Source organism: Dermacentor andersoni, chromosome 8, assembly GCF_023375885.2.
Source record: "Dermacentor andersoni chromosome 8, qqDerAnde1_hic_scaffold, whole genome shotgun sequence".
NCBI lineage: Eukaryota > Metazoa > Arthropoda > Arachnida > Ixodida > Ixodidae > Dermacentor > Dermacentor andersoni.
This window is the reverse complement of record NC_092821.1, coordinates 65583053-65605185: the sequence shown is the minus strand read 5'-3', so window position 1 is coordinate 65605185 and position 22133 is coordinate 65583053. Positions and strand designations below refer to the sequence as shown.

The following is a 22133-nucleotide window of genomic DNA, read 5'->3' as shown; positions in this document are numbered from 1 at the left end:
GTCGACTGCGGAAGTGAACCAGTCGTGTTTGTTTTTGATGCTTTGAATGTTAGTGAAAAGGACAGATAGGCGTATAAGTGTCTTTCACTGCCCCTCGCACTTCCCTATGGACGATTGGGTGGTGCAGTACACGCTTTGGTGTTAACACGTGTGTGTTATGACGTGCACTCTATCACGCTGTCTGTAACAGGATCGTATACGTACTGCTTCTTGTTTACGACTAATTTGTTGTATCGGAGATGAAACGGGTTTGCCCGGTAACTTCTTTGCAAAGGCAATCAGTCTACTTTGAATATGGCGGGCGGCTGGTGAGTAGTCATTTACAGATTGCGATGTCTTTATCTTTAAGGAGCTGATGCGTCGAAAGCACCTTTTTCTTTACTTTGCGGTTGCTGAATTTGGCTATAATGGGGCAGCATTTGTCAGGTGAATACTAACCGAGACGATGAGTGTATTAGATTGCCATGTCGGGTAGATTGCCGATGATAGTTGTTAGTGCGTTAATGATGTGGGCCTCAGATTCTTCCCATGATTCGTGTAAATCGGGGATGCCATGAAAAATTACATTGTTTCTTCGTGATCTGTCCTCTAGGTCGTTGAACCGAGATTGCAAAGAAACAAGCTTAGTGTTGCAAGTCTCTACACATTTCTGGACACCCGTGATTTATTCCTTAAAGGGACACTGAAGTGAAAAATAATTTCTTCTGCATCAGTAAATTACCGTTCTACAACACCAAAAACACCACTCTTACAACGATAAGACGTTTGGTAAGCCAGAAAAAGCGCAAGAACGAAATACGGGTGGCGACGCCTACTTAAGTTCCCGCCCCTGGAGGCTGTGATGTTTTGGATTTTGATGGCATCTTCTAGGGCCGACTAACTATATATAGCTGTACAGATTGACCGCATTGTGTTCTAAAGGAATAAACATTAAACATGTCAAGTTTCAGGAACCTTTATTCAGCCATCGCGGCCCAAATGGGAAAACATACTTTGGAATCTCTGACGTCACGCCGACGTACCGGCGCTGGGGTTTCGGCGCGAAATTCAAATACTGATACTTGGACCTTCATTTTCTCATCTACTAATCAAACTATTTTTTTAAATGACTGCCGCAGGGTTCTCAAGCAATGCTTCATTAGTCTAAACTGATTATTGTTTCGTTTTAGTGTCCCTTTAAGCTGATCAATGAATTTGCTTTTTCTTCAAGAGCATCCAGTCTTTCTTGGATGCAGCCAATCTTGCTTTCTATATTTTTTTTTTTTGGCTCGCTTTCCTTGCTTTAACATCAGCAACCAATTCTGTCTGATTCTTTGAGGACTGAACCGATTGAAACATAACGTCTTTCAGAAGCTGGAAGAGGATAGCCATTTGTTCCGAGGGTTCATCAGGTAACGCAGGTAACGTCTGTGTTTCAAGAAAATACTCTTAACGTGTGCTAGACCCAGGATTAGTTTCGATATCACCACAACAAAGTAATAACACAGACATATGGAAAGATTCGCAAATAATATCACAACGCACATGTGGGCATGGAAGTAGCAACAAGCAGAGATCATCGCTTCTTCTAGCGTACAAGGAAAAACGCTTACACACCTGTGAAGTGCCAAAAGGCGGAAGGTGAGCCATATTGCTGTTGCTACTCCCGCGCCCACTGAAGATAGCGTCGAACGGCCGGGAGTTTAAGTAGGCACCAGGGGTTGACGTCGCTGTTGATGTACATACACAGTAGATTGGACAGGGCTGTCCGGATGGATTCAGTAGGGAGTAGTTATCGGGGAAGTGGTGCTGATTCATTCGTTCCCTGATGCGCCAGCACGCCTTATGGTAAACGAGTCGGCCACAGCAGTGGGTGCAGTACTCCAGCAGCATGATGGCATAGCCTGGTCGCTGCTGGGCTTCTTTTCAAAGCACCTCAAACCTACAGAAACTCGCCTTAGCACCTTCAGGCGGGAGATGTAGGCCATCTATCGCACTGCCGAGCATTTCCGTGTTTTTCTTGAAGCCTTTTACATTATGGCCAACCACAAGCCGTTAACCTTTGTTAAAAAAACGACCCCAAGCTGTGCCAATCACAGGAAAAAGGCTCGTCGCTCCAGCTCGCGGCTGTGCCGTTTTCCTACACAACAACATTAGTCACATGCGACATATTGCATGCAGCTCCTCACCCGTTAGTACCCCATCAATTTTGGCGGCATTCGATTCACTGCACGGGCTAAGCCATCCCGGCATCAGAGCGGCACAGAGGCTTATCACACACCGCTTCGTCTGTCCAAGGATCGCCAAAGATGTTCGATGCTCGACAAGAAGCTGCCGAGCCTGTCAAGCTGTGAAAGCGACCCGGGCCGTCTTCTGCCCTGCGAAACTTTCAGGTACCTCCTGAGGTTTGTCAGGCGGTGCTCAAGGTAGCCTGAGGCAAATCCTCTACAAAACATCACGGCCAAAACAGTGGTGGAAGCATTTTATGCTACATTGGTGTCATGGTATGGCTGCCCTTTGCTTGTAACTACTGACCGGGGCTGACAGTTTCAAAGCTTGCTTTTTTCTGCCCTGGCGAGACTGCTCACCACGTGCCTTCAAAACACCATGGCTTACCACGCACAGTGCAACAGCCTGGTCGAGTGTCTCCACCGACAACTGAAGGCCTCATTGAACGCCACAGTCAACAGACATCACTGGGTGGACAGGCTACCCCTAGTACTACTGTGGCTGCGAACAACAGTCAAGGATGACCTCGAAGTTAGTGCAGCCGAGATGTTCTATAGGTTGGCAATCCACATTCCAGGCCAATTTTTTGACACCGAGCAGCGTCCACCAGCGACCGTGCAGCAATCACAGAGGCTACATTCCTGGCTCAACGAGCTTCGACCTACACCCTAACGTATCGCACGCAGGCAGCCTATGTTAAGTTTCCCGACAATGGACTCAACCACACATGTCTTCTTGTGGTGCGACTCTATCAAGCCACCATTGATTCCTTTATTTGAAGGTCTCTTTTGCGTGATTTAGCGTTCAGAGAAAACCTTGAAGATTGACGTTTCCAGCAAAAAAGAGACAGTGTCTTGCGACCGCATGAAACCAGCCTATATTGCACATTAAGTCTTCATTCCTTCCGCCATTCAAACCTAAGCCTGCGGCCTTCTAGTGGGGGAGCGCATGTAGCGACCGTCCGCCACTAAGCTGTGCCCCACCATGGGTGTCATTACCCCTGCTGCAGAAATCCAGTATGCCTTGCTGTTGGCTTCATTGCCCCCTACTGTTTCTTGGAACCAAGCATGCAGCCACTCGGCAAACCTACTTTTTCTCTTGAATAAAGCCCGTTGACTCTTTGTTCTCAAGTTGTCAAAACATGTATTCCTTGCCTCCGCTAAACCGAACTCTTAACAATGTCATGGGGCAATGAGCAGCATGCACTGGGCACCTGAGGTGCACGCCAGCAGTCATTTCAGTCAAACTGTAGGCATCTTGAAGTCACTGCTGGCTGCACAGTCATTCTGATCCGCTCTCACCTGTAGCAGCTTCACGTTTTTTGCGCAGTGTTTGCAGACTGCAGTAGCCGACTGGACCTTTGCTGTACCGCTAGTTTGTCCCAGCAGATAGTTATTCTTCTGCTGCACTGTTGTTACAATGTGCAGCAACAAGCTCGTCCACCTTTCCTCATGTGAAAAGTCAAGCCTTTTCCCTTAGAGAAATGAAATAGTAGTGAGCAATTCAATTGCCATTCCAATGAATTGAATCTCCTGTCATCGAGAGAACTCGTGCACGATGCACACAAAACAAATTCGGCCACAATGTCTTCAAGTTCACTGTCAACAGGGTAGCCATTGCACAACAATGTTTCCAATGAAAATCGACAGTTGCTTTGTTTTGATTTCTCTTCACAGAATGTACTGCAATAATCCTGTTTTACGATTCTACCCATGTTATCACATTCTTTTGAAATGCAATCATAATGTCTAGCCCTGACATGTAATTTTTGCACCCTCACCAATATTGACGGCTGTTTGCACAAATTTTTCAAAGCTGGGGTGTTTACCGCAGTAATGACAAAAACAATAATGCTTCATTCATTTTGACAACTACAAACAAAGAAACTTTATTTTCTTTCACAATACACATGGCAAACAGTGAAAGATTGTGCTAAAGTTGTTTTGCAGCACCTGACCAAGGCCCATACTCTCCTTAATAATTCAGATGGATGCGGTTGCAGTGTAAGATTTGCAAAACAGTTTACAAAATCTTTACTGGCATAAAGTGGAATTCAAATATATTCTTTTTTACAGTATAATAATGCTGATCGCCGACCATTGTGTTTTCAATGTGGCGAACCAGGGCACACTTATCGTTTTTGCCCACATCGCCAGGGTGGCATCCAGGAAATGTCACCTGCCACTCAGCGACAGTTTCTAGAGAGACATCGATGCTTCGACGACAGTGTCACTCGGGAACAAGGCAGCCCAGCTAACCTCCGGTCGCGCTCGCCGTCTCCGTTGCGTTCGTTATTCTTCGCCGAACCGTCGCAGTTTCGCCGACGTGGTGAGAGGCCGCTCTTCAAGCCCACGGCGGGGAAACTGAAATCGGCGACTTCCGGGGGGAAGGTTGCAAGTCGTCGAACCGCCGAAAGTCCCCCAACATTACAGAGAAACGAGCAGAGCAACCAGGAGAAACGGAACGCCGACGAATTTGTGAGTGCCGACCTACTCTTAACGATTGATGGGCACGACGTGACAGCTTTAGTTGATACTGACGCAGACTTTTCGATAATGAGTGAGCAGTTGGCAGACCGGCTTAAGAAAGTCAAAATGCAATGGACGGGTCCTTATATTCGAAATGCCGGGGGCCAGATAATGACACCTACAGGATAATGTACTGCACGACTCCAGATAGGAAATACAGCTTTTGTCGCCACTTTTATGATTTTAAAAGAGTGCTGCAGGTCACTCATCCTTGGAATGGACTTCTTGCGGGAGTACGGTGCCGTGGTTAACATACGGGACGGCGAGATAACCTTGTCATTTAGTACAGAGACAAGCCACGACGAAGAGCGCCAAAGTATATCATTACGTGTCGCCGACGACGACGTCTGCCTACCACCACTATCATGCAGTCTTGTCTCCGTCAGTTGCGGAGAACAGTTTAACAAGGACGGTGTAGCCGAACAACTAACTGCACTTCTGCTCCATCAAGGTGTTGCCATCGCTCGCGGTATCGTCAGGCTAATTGGTGGTCGCACAGAGGTACTTCTGAGAAATTTCGCCAGTGAACGCCGGCAGATCAGTAAAGGCACCGCTGTGGCATACTTCGATGAAATTGACCACGTTCAACACTGCTTTGCTGTAAAAGAGGAATCGACCACCGATACGATGTCACATGCACCCGTCGACGACGTTGACCCAGGTTTAGCGCCGCAACAGAAGCAAAGTCTCAGGGAACTGCTTGACGATTTTAAGGACTGCTTCTCTACAACGTCCCAAGTGCGTCAAACACCACTGACGAAACACCGCATTATTACGGAGGAAACAGCAATACCCATCCGACAGCATCCGTATCGCGTGGCTGAGAAAGAGCGTGAAGCAATACAGCAGCAAGTGAAGAAAATGCTAGAAGTTGATGTCATCCAGCTGTCAAAAAGCCCTTGGCATCGCCCGTGGTACTCATTAAGAAGAAGGATAGTAGCCTGTGGTTTTGTATCGATTATCGCAAGCTCAATCGGGTTACAACAAAGGATGTGTATCCCTTACCACGCATCGGCGATTCCCTCGACAGGTTACGGCATGCACGGTACTTCTCATCAATGGACTTAAAAAGTGGATACTGGCAAATAGAGGTCGATGAGCGGGACCGCGAAAAGACTGCTTTTGTAACGCCTGATGGGCTCTATGAATTCAAAGTTCTCCCTTTTGGTCTGTGTTCCGCCCCAGCCACGTTCCAAAGACTAATGGATACTGTTCTCTCAGACCTTAAGTGGAAGACTTGCTTAGTCTACCTAGATGATGTCATTGTTTACTCTGCCACATTTGATGAACATCTCAGGCGGCTACGGTCGGTTCTTCAAGCCATACGGTTCGCTGTGCTTACCTTAAAACCTGAAAAGTGCCATTTTGGCTATGAAGAACTACAGTTTTTGGGCCACGTAGTAAGTCACACAGGTGTCAAACCTGATCCTGAGAAAATCGCAGCCGTCGCAAAGTTTTCAAGGCCTATAGACAAAAAGGCAGTCAGACGCTTCCTGGGCATATGCGCATATTACCGGCGATTTATTGCGGGTTTTGCACGCATCGCCTCACCGCTCACCTGCTTAACCAGAGAAGATATCACGTTTGTGTGGGGCGAGGAGCAGGAGGTGGCATTTAATGAGTAGCAGCACCGTCTACAAACTCTGCCTGTTCTTGCCCACTTTGACGTGGATGCGCCGACAAGGATCCACACCGATGCCAGCAACGTAGGTCTTGGCGCGGTCCTTGTTCAGTGGCAAGACGGCGCTAAGCGAGTCATCGCTTACGCGAGTAGAACATTGTCACGTGCCGAGTCGAACTACTCCACCACAGAGAAGGAATGCTTGGCTGCAGTATGGGCAGTTACCAAGTTGCGACCGTACATATACGGCCGCCCATTTCAAGTTATAAGTGACCACCATCCTCTCTGTTGGTTGACCAACATGAAAGATCCATCTGCACGTTTGGCACGCTGGAACCTACGGCTTCAAGAGTACGACATGACAGTAGTCTATAAATCGGTAAAGCAGCGCTTAGACGCTGACTGCCTTTCCAGATCGCCGATCGAGTCGTAAGGCGGAGATGATGACGAATCCGCAGGCTTTCTAGGAGTTGTTGATGCGGCCACCATCTCTCAACAACAGCAAGAGTACCAGGAGCTCGCGTCACTAATTGATTTCTTAGAAGCCGCACCACAAATAAGCCCAGATTGTTTTTAAGACACCTGTCATCATTCTGCCTACGCAACAGTGTTCTTTTTAGGAGGAACTTCTCTTCAACATGGAAGAGATATCTACTAGTCGTCCCTAAAACTCTCCGCAATGAAATTTTGCAGGCCTGTCACGATGAAGCTACCTCAGGTCACTTAGGCTACACAAGAACGTTAGCACGGATCAAAGAAAAGTATTACTGGCCACGGCTCGCAGCACAGGTGAAGCGCTACGTTCGAACGTGCCTTGACTGTCAGCGACGAAAAGTGCCACCTACGAAACCTGCCGGACTATTACATCCCGTTCCAGTGCCGGAAACACCGTTTGCACGAATTGGGATGGACCTTTTGGGCCCATTCCCAATATCTGCTGCCGGAAATAAGTGGATCATAGTCGCGACAGATTACCTCACGCGATATGCTGAAACCAAGGCACTTCCTAGCAGCACAGCAGCCGAGGCCGCACAGTTCTTCATCGAAAACGTCGTCCTGAGGCACGGTGCTTCAGCGGTCATCGTAACCGACAGGGGAACCGCGTTCACGGCTGAACTTTTGCGAACTGTACTCACCCTCAGTGGCACGGCACACAGAAGGACGACAGCCTATCACCTGCAAAGCAATGGACTTACGGAGCGCCTCAACAAGGCTCTCGCAGACATGCTGTGCATGTATGTCGATGTGGAACACAATAACTGGGACCAAATATTACCCTACGTAACGTTTACTTATAATACGGCTCGGCAAGAAACAACAAGAATGACGCCATTCAGTCTCCTGCACGGTCGAGAAGCGACTACAATGCTGGATGCTATGCTTCCTCATGATTCCAGCGATTCCGAGACTGACGCCGCAGATTTTACAGAGCGCGCCGAAGAAGCAAGACAGCTCGCGCGCGTTCGAATAGCTAGCCAGCAAGACCATGATGCCCGAAGTTACAATCAACACCATCGATGCGTCGTCTACCAGCCCAGCCAAAGAGTCTGGGTTTGGGCTCCAGTACGCCGCCGAGGCCTCGCGGAGAAACTTCTGCGCTGATACTTCGGACCGTACAAGGTTCTACGACGCCTTAGCGGCGTCAACTATGAAGTCGTTCCTGACAGCCCATTCTGCTCAAGGCGCCGTCAAGGCCTGCCTGAGGTTGTGCACGTGGTGCGCATGAAACCTTATTTTTCTGAATGACATGGACACTCTCTGGTTTGCTGGACACCGGATGCTACCCGCCGAGCATCGGGACGATGCTCCTTCTGGAGGGGGGCAAATGCCACGACGCCATCTATGCCCAAGAACGTTGACGATGAAGACGACGACCTCGTGTGTGCAAGCGAGGGTGCTAGAGAAGAAGCCTAAATTGAATGCTTGTTCTAATTGCTTAGATTAAATACTGCTCTCCGCCTTTGTCTCAAGTGAGCAGTGACAATATGTTTGTCGACCGATTTTCCAGACACCTGAATTTCTGGTCCTCCCCGAATATTTGGACTCTGCTGCCATGATACCGCCATGCACTTCATAGAGTCATTGTATAACTATCAAAATTTAGCATGTTCCAAGCTCTCTTCGTTTGATTTTTTAAACTTTTTCTCATGATCACAAGTCAAGAGCTAGTGAAAATGCAAAGAACATTTCTGTCATATTGTTTTCCTGCAGCTACAAACCAGTGTGGCACGCATTTCGCATGTCATTTCAAAGCTTCCATTTCTGACACAGCCTCGATAGCAGGCGTCGCTTGCTGCACTTCCTTGCGAGCCTTTGTGCTGTCATTGCTGTCGGCACTCGGAAGTCGCATGTGGTTGGTGGTACCCTTTGTATCGCCTCTTGTGCTATTGTGGTTCACTTCAGCTTCATACCGTGACACGAGGCTTAGCCACTTTAGCAACTGATAATCTTCAGTGGTTTTATCGCCAGCTGCTAACAATGGTGCCGGCAGCGCCTTCGTTGTCCACCTCCAACTTGACAAATGCTTCAAAGCGAGGAAATTATAGCAGGCTGACGATGGAAAATAAGGCCACCATTATGTTGCTGAATTAGAAATCTTGGAGCAGACAATATCAGACTACGTAAGCAACGAGGTAGAGGTTTTGGAAGCTGCCTAGAAATCTGCTGGATCCCGCCAGAAGAATGTCAGCCAGGGTGCCCACCGAAAACGTGAGGAGACTACGCATTACAGCTTGCCTTGCTGCTGATTTTGATAGACTCGGACTTTCTACCCTCAAACTTTTGTACCCTCGTAACTAGCCTGTGTCACGCCGGATGCTAGTGCTACCAGATTGTCAACGTGGACTTTATTCACCCTACCGAGAGAAAGGTTTCCTGGTATGTGCGACGTGCTGTATATGTAATAGCAGTGATGATATGGCTTCCTCTTTGATTAATTAGCAAGGGGGCAAGGACTACCTTGCATAACCCTCCGAAAGGTGTGATCCACTGCACACTGTACTTTTGAATCCATCTTCCATGCAAGGGTCTGTGGACCCTGAAAATGCTTTTGTGAACTTCTATTTAAGAACCACAAATGCAACGCACTAAATTGTTAATCAGCACTACCTTTGTTTTAATATTCGTAGATAGCACATGCGTCGAAGAGCTGGGAAGGTTGAGTCTGGCAACAAACTCACTCTAAATTGTGCACACATACGCTCTCTGCGTCGGCGCCTTTGTTCCAACCAAGCAAGCAGCACCTCTTTACCATTATCATCAGTTGCCCGTGTGGGGAGTCTCAGCAGTTTAGCAATAGTCTCAGTACTTTCAGCTTCCATTCACCATTTTACTTGTGTGTTTACAAGCAAGCATGATGTCATCATGATATATGTACATCCTGAGCATTCGACAATGCCGAGGCAATGCCACTGATAGGCTTCAAAGTGCTTAAAAATTTGCCTTAAAGTTATTTGGAGTCTGATGACTGTAACCCAACAATGCTGCTGGCTGAAGTAGCTACATTTATTGACAGTGCGTCCGAAAATGAGGCCTTCAGTGGCTTTGAGGGAAGTGCAATAAATGTTGATTTCCTGGACAAGATTTATGCTGTCAGAATTTGCAGCTCTTGTTAATTTTGGTGAATGAAATGTTGTACCCCAAAATGTGTAAGTATGGCATTTCACGATGAGTGTACAAGCACGCCTAATCACGTTTTCAGAAGTCAATTGAGTTTAAGTAGGTGGGCCTTACATACAGGTGCACCCTATATATAGCTTTAATTTTTATTTCATTTATTTGTACTTTCAAGGCCTGTAGGCAATACAGAAGTGGTAACAAAGCTTTAAAAAGAATGCACAGACAATTATACAAAAAATATATCTTAAGCAATACTGTCACAGATTGACGTCTTGAATGAAGATGCTTTTAGATGTTAATGGTGGATGTTGTTTGTTACATACTCTTTTTTTGTTATTGTTCTCTTTTGTCAATTTATTCTTTCTCTTTGACCTTGATTTTGCTCCCCCCTTATGTAATGCCTTCGGGCCTTTAAGGGAAAAAATAAATGCAATGAAATGAAATGTAGGAAGGCCGTTCCAATCAGTAATTGTGCGGGGCAAGAAAGAATGATGGCGCCTGTTTGTTTGGTGACTGGTATGCCAATGTTATATTTCTTGTCAAATCCTAATGAAAGTTTGAAAGATTGTGTTATCTGTTATTTCTTCACTACATGGTTGGAGTTGTAAACCTTGTGGAATAGGCGAAGGGGAGCACATTTGCGCTATATGGCAGATTCACTTTCCTTTTTCATGCATGTTACACTGGAATATGGGGAGTAGCTAGATAAAGCCAATTACTCGCATTTGAATCTCTTAAGTGCAAGGTTTAGTGATGTTTAATTTTATCCCAAATGGCAGATGTGTTTTCTAGTTTTGATCAAACTGGGTTTTCGTGGAGAGTCAGTGCTTGCAGATCAAGAGGGAAAATTATGCCCAAGCTCTTTATTGTGCGATTAGCATTTGTAGTGAAATAATTTAGTTGCATATTCCCCGACAGATCATTAGTTATGGGAAGATCAAGGTATTTGTGGGTGTTAACTGATGATAACAGAGTGTCATTCAGTAGTATATTGATTGCCATTGTTTATGGTATGTGATATGCGCATCTGTTTACAATTGTGAGTGTTAAGTTTAATTATTCACTTGCTACACCGGAGTGACAGATTGTGGTGATTCCCTTGCCTCATATATGAGTCACCAGGCTTAGTAATACTGTGGTAGATTACACAGTCATCTGCGTACAGAATAATTAATGATCGCACGGTTACGAACATTATTAATGTAAATCAAGAATGACAAGAGCCGGAAGATGGATCCTTGTGGCACTTTGGGGCAAATGGTGAATAAGTAGATGAGCAGTTATTGGCTGCGACATACCGACTTTGATTGCAAATAAGGTCCTTCACCAAGATGACACATTTGCTTGCATTAAGCTGCCTAAGTTTAAGGACACATAGAATATGACTACTCAGTCATACTGAGTCATATAAGCGCATTGGCAACATCTAAAAAAGGAGTCTACATCAAATCCTTGATTTAAGGTGGTGGACCAATCATTATTGAAACAAAGAAGTTGGGGATCACATAAAATAATTTTTCAAGACCCTGCTGACATGAATGAAAGAATGAGTTACTTTCCAGAAAATTGATGGGGTCAGAATATATCGGGTGTTTTAAAAGTTTTCGTGGAATGCTAGTCAAGGTAAGGTGGTGGTTCTCGGGAGAGTGCACATCAGCCAATTGATGGACTGCAGCCACCTTCTCTGTTTTCCAGCCATTAGACTTCTGGTTATTCAATTGCTGTTAAATAGTGACGAGGGTCCTAGGAAGGCTTCGCATTTTATTTATCAACTTATGTTGGATGAAATTGAATGCTGAATTGAATTGAAATTGAATGAATGCTGATGTTATAGGTGCACCTAGTCACCAAACAGAATTAGACTGCAAGAACCCGTGAATCTGCAAAGACTTGGAAGAATAAGTGCTGGTGCGCCCTCTGCGGTCCTGTGTGGTTTGCTAAGTAAAACGGCTCGTGTGCAATGTCTGCATTGTTATGTAGTCCATGACGCGATGACATAGTGCAGTTTGCTTTGGTAGAGCTAAACTGCCAACGTGATATGGAGTTGCATTATGCTTCAAAGAATGTGGTGGTCCGGCACGATCTGATCAATGGCCCTTGTGATAGTTGCAAGGAATGCTTTCTCTTTCTGGGCGTACTATCATATAATCATCGTGCTTTGCTTTCTGTAAGGAAGTCCAGTTTCGAAGTTCTTAAAACAAGTGTCGAACAAATGCTGCTTGTAATCATGGTGTCATCAAAAAAGAAATGGTGCGTCAACTTGGAAGCAGCCCTATCAATGCCAACTGGAGCGTTGTTGCACTGTTGCCATAGCAACAGCCAATCATGAAGACTCTCTCAGCTTGGTGGCGTGATGAGCCATTAGCAGGGTTGCGGACAGGCCGCCATTGGAATATGAACCTGGCAGCGTTTAACGCTAGAACGTTGTCTAGTGAGGCGAGTCTAGCAGTGCTATTGGAGGAATTAGAGGGCAGTAAATGGGATATAATAGGGCTCAGTGAAGTTAGAAGGCCAAAAGAAGCATATACAGTGCTAAAAAGCGGGCACGTCCTGTGCTACCGGGGCTTAGCGGAGAAACGATAACTAGGAGTCGGATTTCTGATTAATAAGAATATAGCTAGTAACCTACAGGAATTCTATAGCATTAACGACAGGGTGGCAGGTCTTGTTGTGAAACGTAATAAGAGTTACAAAATGAAGGTTGTACAGGTCTACGGCCCTACATCCAGTCGTGATTACCAGGAAGTCGAAAGCTTCTATGAAGACGTGGAATCGGCGTTTGGTAGAGTGAAAACAAAATACACTATACTGATGGGCGACTACAAAGCCAAGGTAGGCAAGAAGCAGGCTGGAGACAAGGCAATGGGGGAGTATGGCATAGGCACTAGGAATAGCAGGGGAGAGTTATTACTAGAGTTTGCGGAACAGAATAATATGCGGATAATGAATACCTTCTTCCGCAAGCGGGATAGCCGAAAGTTGACGTGGAGGAGCCCGAATGGTGAGACTAGAAATGAAATAGACTTCATAGTCTGCGCTATATGACCCTGGCATCATACAAGATGTGGACGTGCTCAACAAGGTGCGCTGCAGTGACCATAGGATGGTAAGAACTCGAACTAGCCTAGACCTGAGGAGGGAACGGAAGAAACTGGTACATAAGAAGCCGATCAATGAGTTAGCGGTAAGAGGGAAAATTGAGGAATTCCAGATCAAACTACAGAACAGGTATTCGGCTTTAACTCAGGAAGATGACCTTAGTGTTGAAGCAATGAACGACAATCTTGTGGGAATCATTAAGAGTGTGCAATAGAAGACGGCGGTAACTCCGTTAGACAGGATACCAGTAAGCTATAGCAGGAGACGAAAGATCTGATCAAGAAACGCCAATGTATGAAAGCCTCTAACCCTACAGCTAGAATAGAACTGGCAGAACTTTCGAAGTTAATCAACAAGCATAAGAAATCTGACATAAGAAAGTATGATATGGATAAAATTGGACATGCCCTCAGGAACGGAGGAAGCCTAAAAGCAGTGAAGAAACTAGGAACTGACAAGAATCAGATGTATGCGTTAAGAGACAAAGCCGGCAATATCATTACTAATATGGATGAGATAGTTCAAGTGGTTGAGGAGTTCTATAGAGATTTATACAGTACCAGTGGCACCCACGACGATAATGGAAGAGAGAATATCCTAGAGGAATTCGAAATCCCACAGGTAACGCCGGAAGAAGCAAAGAATGCCTTGGGAGCTATGTAATGTAAAGGGGGAAGGCAGCTGGGGCGGATCAGCTAACAGCAAGTTTGTTAAAGGATGGTGGGCAAATTGTTCTAGAGAAACTGGCCACCCTGTATACGCAATGCCTCATGACATCGAGCGTACTGGAATCTTGGAAGAAACTACTAACATAATCCTAATCCTCAAGAAAGGCGACGCCAAATACTTGAAAAATTATACACCGATCAGCTTACTGTCCGTTGCCTACAAACTATTTACTAAGGTAATCGCAAATAGAACCAGGAACACCTTGACTCCTGTCAAGCAAAGGACCAGGCAGGATTCTGTAAAGGCTACTCAACAATAGAGCATATTCACACTATCAATCAGGTGATAGAAAAACGCGCGGAATATAACCAATTCTTATGTATAGGTTTCATTGATTACGAGAAAGCGTTTGATTCTGTCGAAACCTCAGCAGTCATGGAGGCATTACGGATCAGGGTGTAGACGAGCTGTATGTAAAAATACTGAAAGATATCTATAGCGGCTCCAAAGCCACCGTAGTCCTCCATAAAGAAAGCAACAAAATCCCAATAAAGAAAGGCGTCAGGCACGGAGATACGATCTCTACAATGCTGTTCACAGCGTGTTTACAGGAGGTGTTCAGAGACCTGGATTGGGAAGAATTGTGGATAAAAGTTAATGGAGAATACCTTAGTAACTTGCGATTGGCTGCTGATATTGCCTTGCTTAGTAACTCAGGGGACCAGTTGCAATGCATGCTCACCGACCTGGAGAGGCAAAGCAGAAGAGTGGGTCTAAAAATTAATCTGCAGAAAACAAAAGTAATGTTTAACAGTCTCGGAAGAGAACAGCAATTTACAATAGGAATAGCGAGGCACTGGAAGTGGTAAGGGAATACATCTAATTAGGGCAGGTAGTGACGGCGTATCCGGATCATGAGACGGAAATAATCAGAAGAATAAGAATGTGCTGGGATGCGTTTTGCAGGGATTCTCAGATCATGAACAGCAGGTTGCCATTATCCCTCAAGAGAAAAGTGTATAATAGCTGTGCCTTACCAGTACTCACCTACGGGGCAGAAACCTGGAGGCTTAAGAAAAGGGTTCTACTTAAATTGAGGACGACGCAACGAGCTATGGAAAGAAGAATGATGGGTGTAACGTTAAGGGATAAGAAAAGAGCAGATTGGGTGAGGGAACAAACGCGAGTTAATGACATCTTAGTTGAAATCAAGAAAAAGAAATGGGCATGGGCAGAACATGTAATGACGAGGGAAGATAACCGATGGTCATTGAGGGTTACGGACTGGATTCCAACAGAAGGGAAGCGTAGCAGAGGGCGGCAGAAAGTTAGGTGGGCGGATGAGATTAAGAAGTTTGCAGGGACGACATGGCCACAATTAGTACATGACCGGGGTTGTTGGAGAAGTATGGGAGAGGCCTTTGCCCTGCAGTGGGCGTAACCAGGCAGGCTGATGATGATGATGATGATTGCAATGAAAAATTTGTCGCACCGGCCTCTGATTTCTTTTTCTTGCATTTGGTCTTGTGCGAGGAGTGCATGAACGAAAAGGCGGAACGTTGAGCTTTCGACAATCCATGATGTGGCGTTCAGCGATGGGAAAGACAAAGGATGGATCCGTGATTTCTGATGTTTCTGCACGATTATAGACTCTTTTTTTTTGTTGTCCACAGTGACATCACTCTTTTTTAAACACTTGCAGTGTGTTTTCAGCGTAATCATTTTGATACAGCATCATTTGAGCATTGGAGATGCCGAAACAGTGGTCTAAAAAAAGAACAGCAGAAAAGCTACATAGTTTGGGTATCCACGCAGTGATGATAATACCCCACCAATTGCACCGAATCATGCTACATTTTAGCAAAATATGAGAAATGTGCACCCATCCTGCACCGCAAGTGTTCCTTGAGTTTTTCAAAACTGAAGCTTATCCTTAAGCACTGTTCCTGTGCTCCATCGAAAGGAGCATGGCAAATACCAGCAGCTGTGTTATAACTTTGCGGTGGACCGAGTGTAGCCTCTCCTATTGAGCCTGGATTGTACCACTGTTTTATCCTTGGATTGTTGTCTATTTTGAATGCCTTCCACACAACCGAAGCTGAATGTCGAAGCTGCATGTTTTACGACGGTCCACAAGAGTAAGCGAGTTACTAGTGATCTTTGCTAAAAGTTATTACAATCTACGAAATGGCTACGTTTCAAGCCTTGCACGCAGCAAGAACAAATTTGTCAGCACTTAGCACCCCTGCGAGTAATTAGGCAGAAATAATCAGATAGTAACCCCACTAAGGAAATTTACAAGCCCCTGTTTCAAAAATATTTGCCAAGTAAAGAACGAAAAGCAAAATATGCTAATCTTGATTCAATTCATCAGCAGAAAATTTGGCTAGCTTGGAATGCATATTGAGCCTTGCTGTTGAAATAAACACAATATATTTTGCTCGCCCAATTTGGGCATGGCTAAATCAACTTCCAAAGTTCTTTTGCATGTTCTCTGAAGTTGTCGCCAAAACTTTGTGTCGTCCATCCAGTCAACGTCTAAGGTATCTCCCGAAACAGAGGTTTGCTAAGCTGCACTGGCGCCATACACACCTTTTGTAAATGCAGATGCAGCTGAGGCAAGTAGTGGACGTTCCACCATGAGATCAAACTTGGCAGCGCCCTAAGAATCGCTCTGAAAAGGGTCCATATGTTTTCTGGCCGCAAGATTCCATGTGAGCAAGAAAAGGTGCGAGGCGTGTGAGATCGAGAACAGTGTAGAGCTGCCTGTCTCGCAACACAACGATGGCGCACACAGTTTCTTTCTCTGGTGCCATTCAAATCTCCGCTTAGTTTGTTGCACCCTACACTCTTAGCTGTCACCACCGAACCTATTGCGGTAAGCATCTTCACCTATGTGTCTTAATCGCGTGGTGCGTAGTGCCATTGGTAGCAAACTGCACACCTTTTTTAGGCGATATTGCAAATGTGGCATCGTTTCCTGCTGCAGGCGGTGTGATGTGACCACCACGTTTCACTTCGGTGGCATCAGGCGTCGCCCACCAGCTAGATTTCGTTTCGGTTTCCAGTCGCCCTCTGAAAATACCACGCACTAGGAAAACAACAAAATGCGTCAGCGTCTCGTGCCGCAATGTTCAGCGCGACGCTTTGTATTACATAGTTGTCAACAAAAGTTGTCTCAAATTTTTTAAGTTGCTTAGGATCGTAATTTTCCCAGTTAGTATGTTTTTTCTCGTGGTTTTTTCCAAAACGTATGAACGAGGTTCTGGTGTATCTACATGTTGCGACTGTGCGATTTGCATCGAGCTACAAGACAAGCAAAAGCGAACCACCTCCTTGGTGTTCATCATCATGGTATTTCAAGTATGCAGTATATCACTTAAGCACAGCGCTGGGCACAATTAAGTAAATTTTTCATCCCGCTTGTGCTATAAAAACAGGTAAATTATTTTTGCCATTAAAGTTGCCAGTTTCAGACTTCCCGTGCAGTTATTCTGATGTTCTTCCAAGAAATTCATAATTCTGGTTGGTGATTCAGTATGCTAATTTAACATTGAAAGGTGAAAGTCCTGACACAGACAAACCCTGCATGTGATGTAGGTCATCCTGTAGCACGCCTTCCTAGAACTCTGGCAGAGCTTATGGTAATTGCACTACTGCCCTCCATCAGCTGACATTTCCCCATAATGAGCTGTGTCAATTGTGGGGATGTTTGTGGGGATCGGTGTGGCTTTTTGTTTAGACCCCTGCCTATGAATGTGAAATTATCCTACTGGGTGTCAAATTTGATATTTATCTTGGGACGTAACTGTTTTTGAAGATGAAAGAAAATTAGTTTTCTTCAATAGCATCACTCAAATTTTTAATTTAAACATATAGATACCGTAAGTCATCAAATAAAGAAAGACAACATTTTTGTTTGCCATTCTGTTTGTTTGAAGGTTGTTTCCCAGAGTAGATAATCTACCTATGCAAGGAGCTATTTGTATAGACAGCATTTGTTTTATCAAAATTACCGATACTTAAAGGACTTGTACAATGTGAAGAAGAAAGCCTTGTGGGAACGCAAAAATAAAAGAAGAAACAATAAAAATAGCCAATTGTATTTAGAGAGGTAGAGAAGGTTTGCGTATCTCAGGCTGGGTGCATTATTAGCGTAACTGCTTTTCACAGAGTGGTCCATCTTAATACATTCATAGTGGCAAGATCGCGCTCATTGTCCTCAAAACTTCTCCGAAGTCTGGTCGTAGCATGCTTAAGTGCTTCCATGCTTTTCTAAGCCACTGAAGTGGTTTTTAGGCTCATCTTAGGCACCAGCGCTTCGTCACTGTCTATCGTAAGCACTCCGATGAAGGGGTGGGTTATTTTTAGTGTTTTGGTTGAGTTTATAAATGAGTGACCACTTACTGCTTTCTCATAGCTTGCCCACTGTTAAAACTGATTATTATAGTTTGCATTTGCTTTCACAACCTGCACTGATAGTCAGGTTTACTGCTATAAAATGCATTTCTAGCTGCTCCAGTATGGCACGTGCCAGCACCAACACAGTCCACAATACGTCGGAAGAGCTGGTGAAACCCTATAGAATTAGCTAACTCGAGAGACTCAAGCTCTCCAAGCCAGAAAACGACACCTTGAGAAGCCTGGGATACAGAGTAGACGAACAGACAAAGACAAGACAGGCAAGGAAGGACTATCATTGCAGATATGAAACAACATCAAAGTCACGGCACTAGCGTGCAATGTGGATACAGAGTATTCCCCGTGAAGAAAAACGGCAAGGATCAAGACTTTAACAAGATGTACGAAGACAACGAAGATGTCGGCTATGTGGATGCCGAACCACACAGAGGAAAGGAGGCGCACGCTGTCAATGATGAACGGCAGAGGAGAGCAGCTTGAGGCCCCTTCAATTGACACCTGGGACATGCACTCAGTCAGAGAGACAACAGTCACCCTCTTGGCTGCAGGGGAAAGGAGAAAGTAGTTGCGATGACGGATGCAAGAAACAGCTTAAACCAGGCAAGCGATTAGCCATGATGCAGTAAGATTTTACTTACACACTAAGTTTTGGACATTCGTTTGTGTTCCAGCGAAGAAACAAATCTATGCTATGTACTGTATAACCCAGATGCAGAAAACAAGTTTGTAACAGCCCGGTTAAGGTTTAAAACTACAATGCGGGGCCTTTCTTAAAGGGTTTTCTTCTATCATTAATTGCTGCAGAAAGGAACATCCCAGGAACATGTATTCTCACAGGCTATGCACATACAAAAACAGCATCTTTATTAATGCATGTAACCCTGTTCTCGAAAATAAAAATGGCAATGTTGTGGTCTGTATATTTCAATGCTTTTCCTCGCCCCAATGCATTCATTTATACTTGGTTCTGTCCTCAGTGAAGGTTTAGGAGTCGTCTGGGACCAATGTGTTTCTACGTGTTCTTTACAAAGGGGCACAATATTTGCAAGGATGAAGAATCTGACCTCTCTGTGATGTGTAAAGTCAAACCTGTCTAAATGTCAAACATGTTTACATCGAATTATTCCTTATATCGAACAATTTCTTAAAACACTGTTACAACTAGAAATTATTGCAAGAGATATGGTTACATAGAACAAATATAGCCACTACTGATGTACTGAATTTCAAGAAGCATAAGAATGCCCCAGAAGTTCGCTTCATGCGCGGTGGCCGGCGGTCTTCCAACACCACCCAAAAATGGTTTTGCCCATCTGCGCAGCTCTACCGCCACAGTGAGATAGATAGGGTCAAAGTAGCTCACTTTTTTCCATACAACCAAGCCGAGGGTTGGCACTTCCCTACAAAAAGTTATCCAGGCCTGCACTGCTATGCTCCCTTCCATAGCTATTGTGGTCATAGTATTATGTTGTTTTCACGCGTGTTTTCTTCGTTGTTGCATGATGTCTAGGTGAAGTGGCAGAATCTGCTGTTCACCGTGAAGGTATAAATTGGCGAGTTGAATGCAGAGAAGCAAAATCTGCCATTGCTGCAGCATCTGGGCATACATTAAGAAGGAAATGATTCGAAACTGATTCTGTGCCGCCTTTTTCCATGGTTTCTGTGACCGTTGTTGAAAGTGTTCCAACAAATGCAATGGCTACTACATCTAAAGTCGAAAGTCAGGCTGCCACAATTCTGCCTGCTATTAAAAAGTCTCTAGCCCCCCTTGAAACCACCTGTGAAATCGCATGAGAAGGTACCATCCTGTTGCTCGACCTTCGACTTTTGTTCAGTAGGGCATACTTGCTCATTGAGGATGACAGACCAAGCTGGGTCAAAGAATTTTTAAACTTTTCTCCAAGGGTCGCAGAAGCCTGCGAAAGTCTTCAAACACCCCACATTCATTCACTTTGTAATTTTTTGGCTTTCCAAAAAATAACTTTTGTTGGTCTTCACAAACAGGGTCATGAAGCATTCAGATGCAGAAATATTGGCTAAATAAAAAAGGGCCATTAGGAGTCCTTTGTTTCATCATACTTGAAATCACCCTCAAGATTTCAGAAAAAAAAGAAAGAAAACTTCATTAAATTTAGCATCTCTGTTCTTTTTTTGGCATTTCATAATAACCTTTACTTACTTTTGTTTTATTTGTGCAGCATCGAGGCCTTCTATTTCTCCGTCAACTGCAACATGTGACAACTCAAACCAAGGATGCCTCCACTTACGTCACCTATGCGACAATGAGGCTGACGAAGCGTTTCATCTGGAAGCGCATGCCAGCGTCCATACTGGCAAGAAGCCATTTCAGTGCCCTTCATGCCATAGGAGCTTGTCAAACAGATCCAACTTAAAAGTTCACCTGCGCACCCACACCGGCGAGAAGCCATTTGAGTGCCCTTCATGCTCTCGGAGCTTCTCACGAAAGGGACATCTTATGGAACACCTGCTCACCCACACAGGCGAGAAGCCATATCACTGCTCTTCATGCTCTCGGAGCTTCCCAGAAAAAGACAAGTTTATGAGACACCTGCGCGCTCACACAGGGGAGAAGCCATATCAGTGCCCTTCATGCTCTCGGAGCTTCTCAGGAAAGTGCACCCTTACGAGACACCTGCGCACCCACACAGGTGAAAAGCCATATCAGTGCCCTTCATGCTCTCAGAGCTTCTCGCAAGAGTACAACCTTATGAGACACCTGCGCATCCACACAAAGAAGCCATTTCAGTGCCCTTCATGCTCTCGGAGATTCTCAGAAAAGGTCAGCCTTATGAAACACCTGCGCACTCACACAGGCGAGAAGCCATTTCAGTGCCCTTCATGCTCTCGGAGATTTTCACGAGAGAGCCGCCTAAAAATTCACCTGCACAGTCACACAGGCGAGAAGCCATATCAGTGCCCTTCATGCTCTCGGAGGTTCTCACAAGAGAGCAACCTTACGAGACACCTGCACACCCATACAGGCGAGAAGCCATTTCAGTGCCCTTCATGCTCTCGGAGCTTCTCGTTGAAGAGTGCCATGAAGGTACACCAGCGCATTCACACAGGTGACCGGCCATACAGCTGCACTATCTGCTCCAAGTCTTTTACACGGTCTGATCACTTGAGCAGACATAAGAGAGGACAGCATTATGATATTGTAGGGTAGGCCAACAACCATGTTGAACTAGACTTCAAAGTACAAATCTACTAACATGTAGCGTGTTACATAGTGTTCTTCTGCACCAGGTAGCGCAAATGTCTTGATGTACTTTTAAAGGAATCCTGGAACACTTTTTACAGATTAGCATATTTGCTCTAGATCTTTTCTCAGCATGTCAGAACGAATAGAGCAGAAGAAATAATGAAACTGATGCACGCAAAGCCGTTTTAGCCTACGTTATAGCCTACATTACAGATATCTGAATGATCTGCTTTCTAAGCTCTTTGCGTGCCTTTTTTTATCCCAGTATCCTCTTTTGGTATATGTGAACTTGTTCTTCTAGGCCAATTCGTGTGTTTGTTGCCTCTAGGTTCCGGTTTACGTGGTTCATGCTGGACATTCTTTTGATCTTCCTGTATTCAAGCCTGTTTGGTATTTCTTTTTTTTTTCAACAGGGTTCTTAAGAGCAGCAATTGATTGTTCAATAAGTTAGCTTGCCACTGTTTGTTTTATCAGAGCACCAAATAAAACCCTTTGTTTATTGAGTATTCATTGTCTGTTCTTGCTATTTTAATACTTGAAAGACAGCATGCAATATAGAGATGTTAGTATTTTAGTCTATCAGGGCTTGCAAGAGAAGTTGAGTGACGGCAGTTGGAAGTCAATTATTAGCATGAAAGGCACTTATTATAACTAATATACACAAGGAATTTACGTCTTGAGTCAAATGTCAGGTGCCTCATGCCTAATTCATTCCTACATTTTATTTCAGGAAATGTGTCAGCAT

General features: G+C 44.9%; 1 protein-coding gene across 1 annotated transcript in view; it reads left to right on the top strand.

The window, feature by feature from the left end:
- Positions 1-21894, top strand: part of LOC126538773 (uncharacterized) — a 62026-nt gene extending 40132 nt beyond the window's left edge. The window contains exon 3 of the mRNA XM_050185501.3: positions 20364-21894. Within this exon, the coding sequence (XP_050041458.2) occupies positions 20364-21352 (989 nt within the window). The 3' untranslated portion in view covers positions 21353-21894. The remainder of the gene's footprint in view (positions 1-20363) is intronic.
- The last annotated feature ends 239 nt before the right edge of the window (positions 21895-22133 follow it).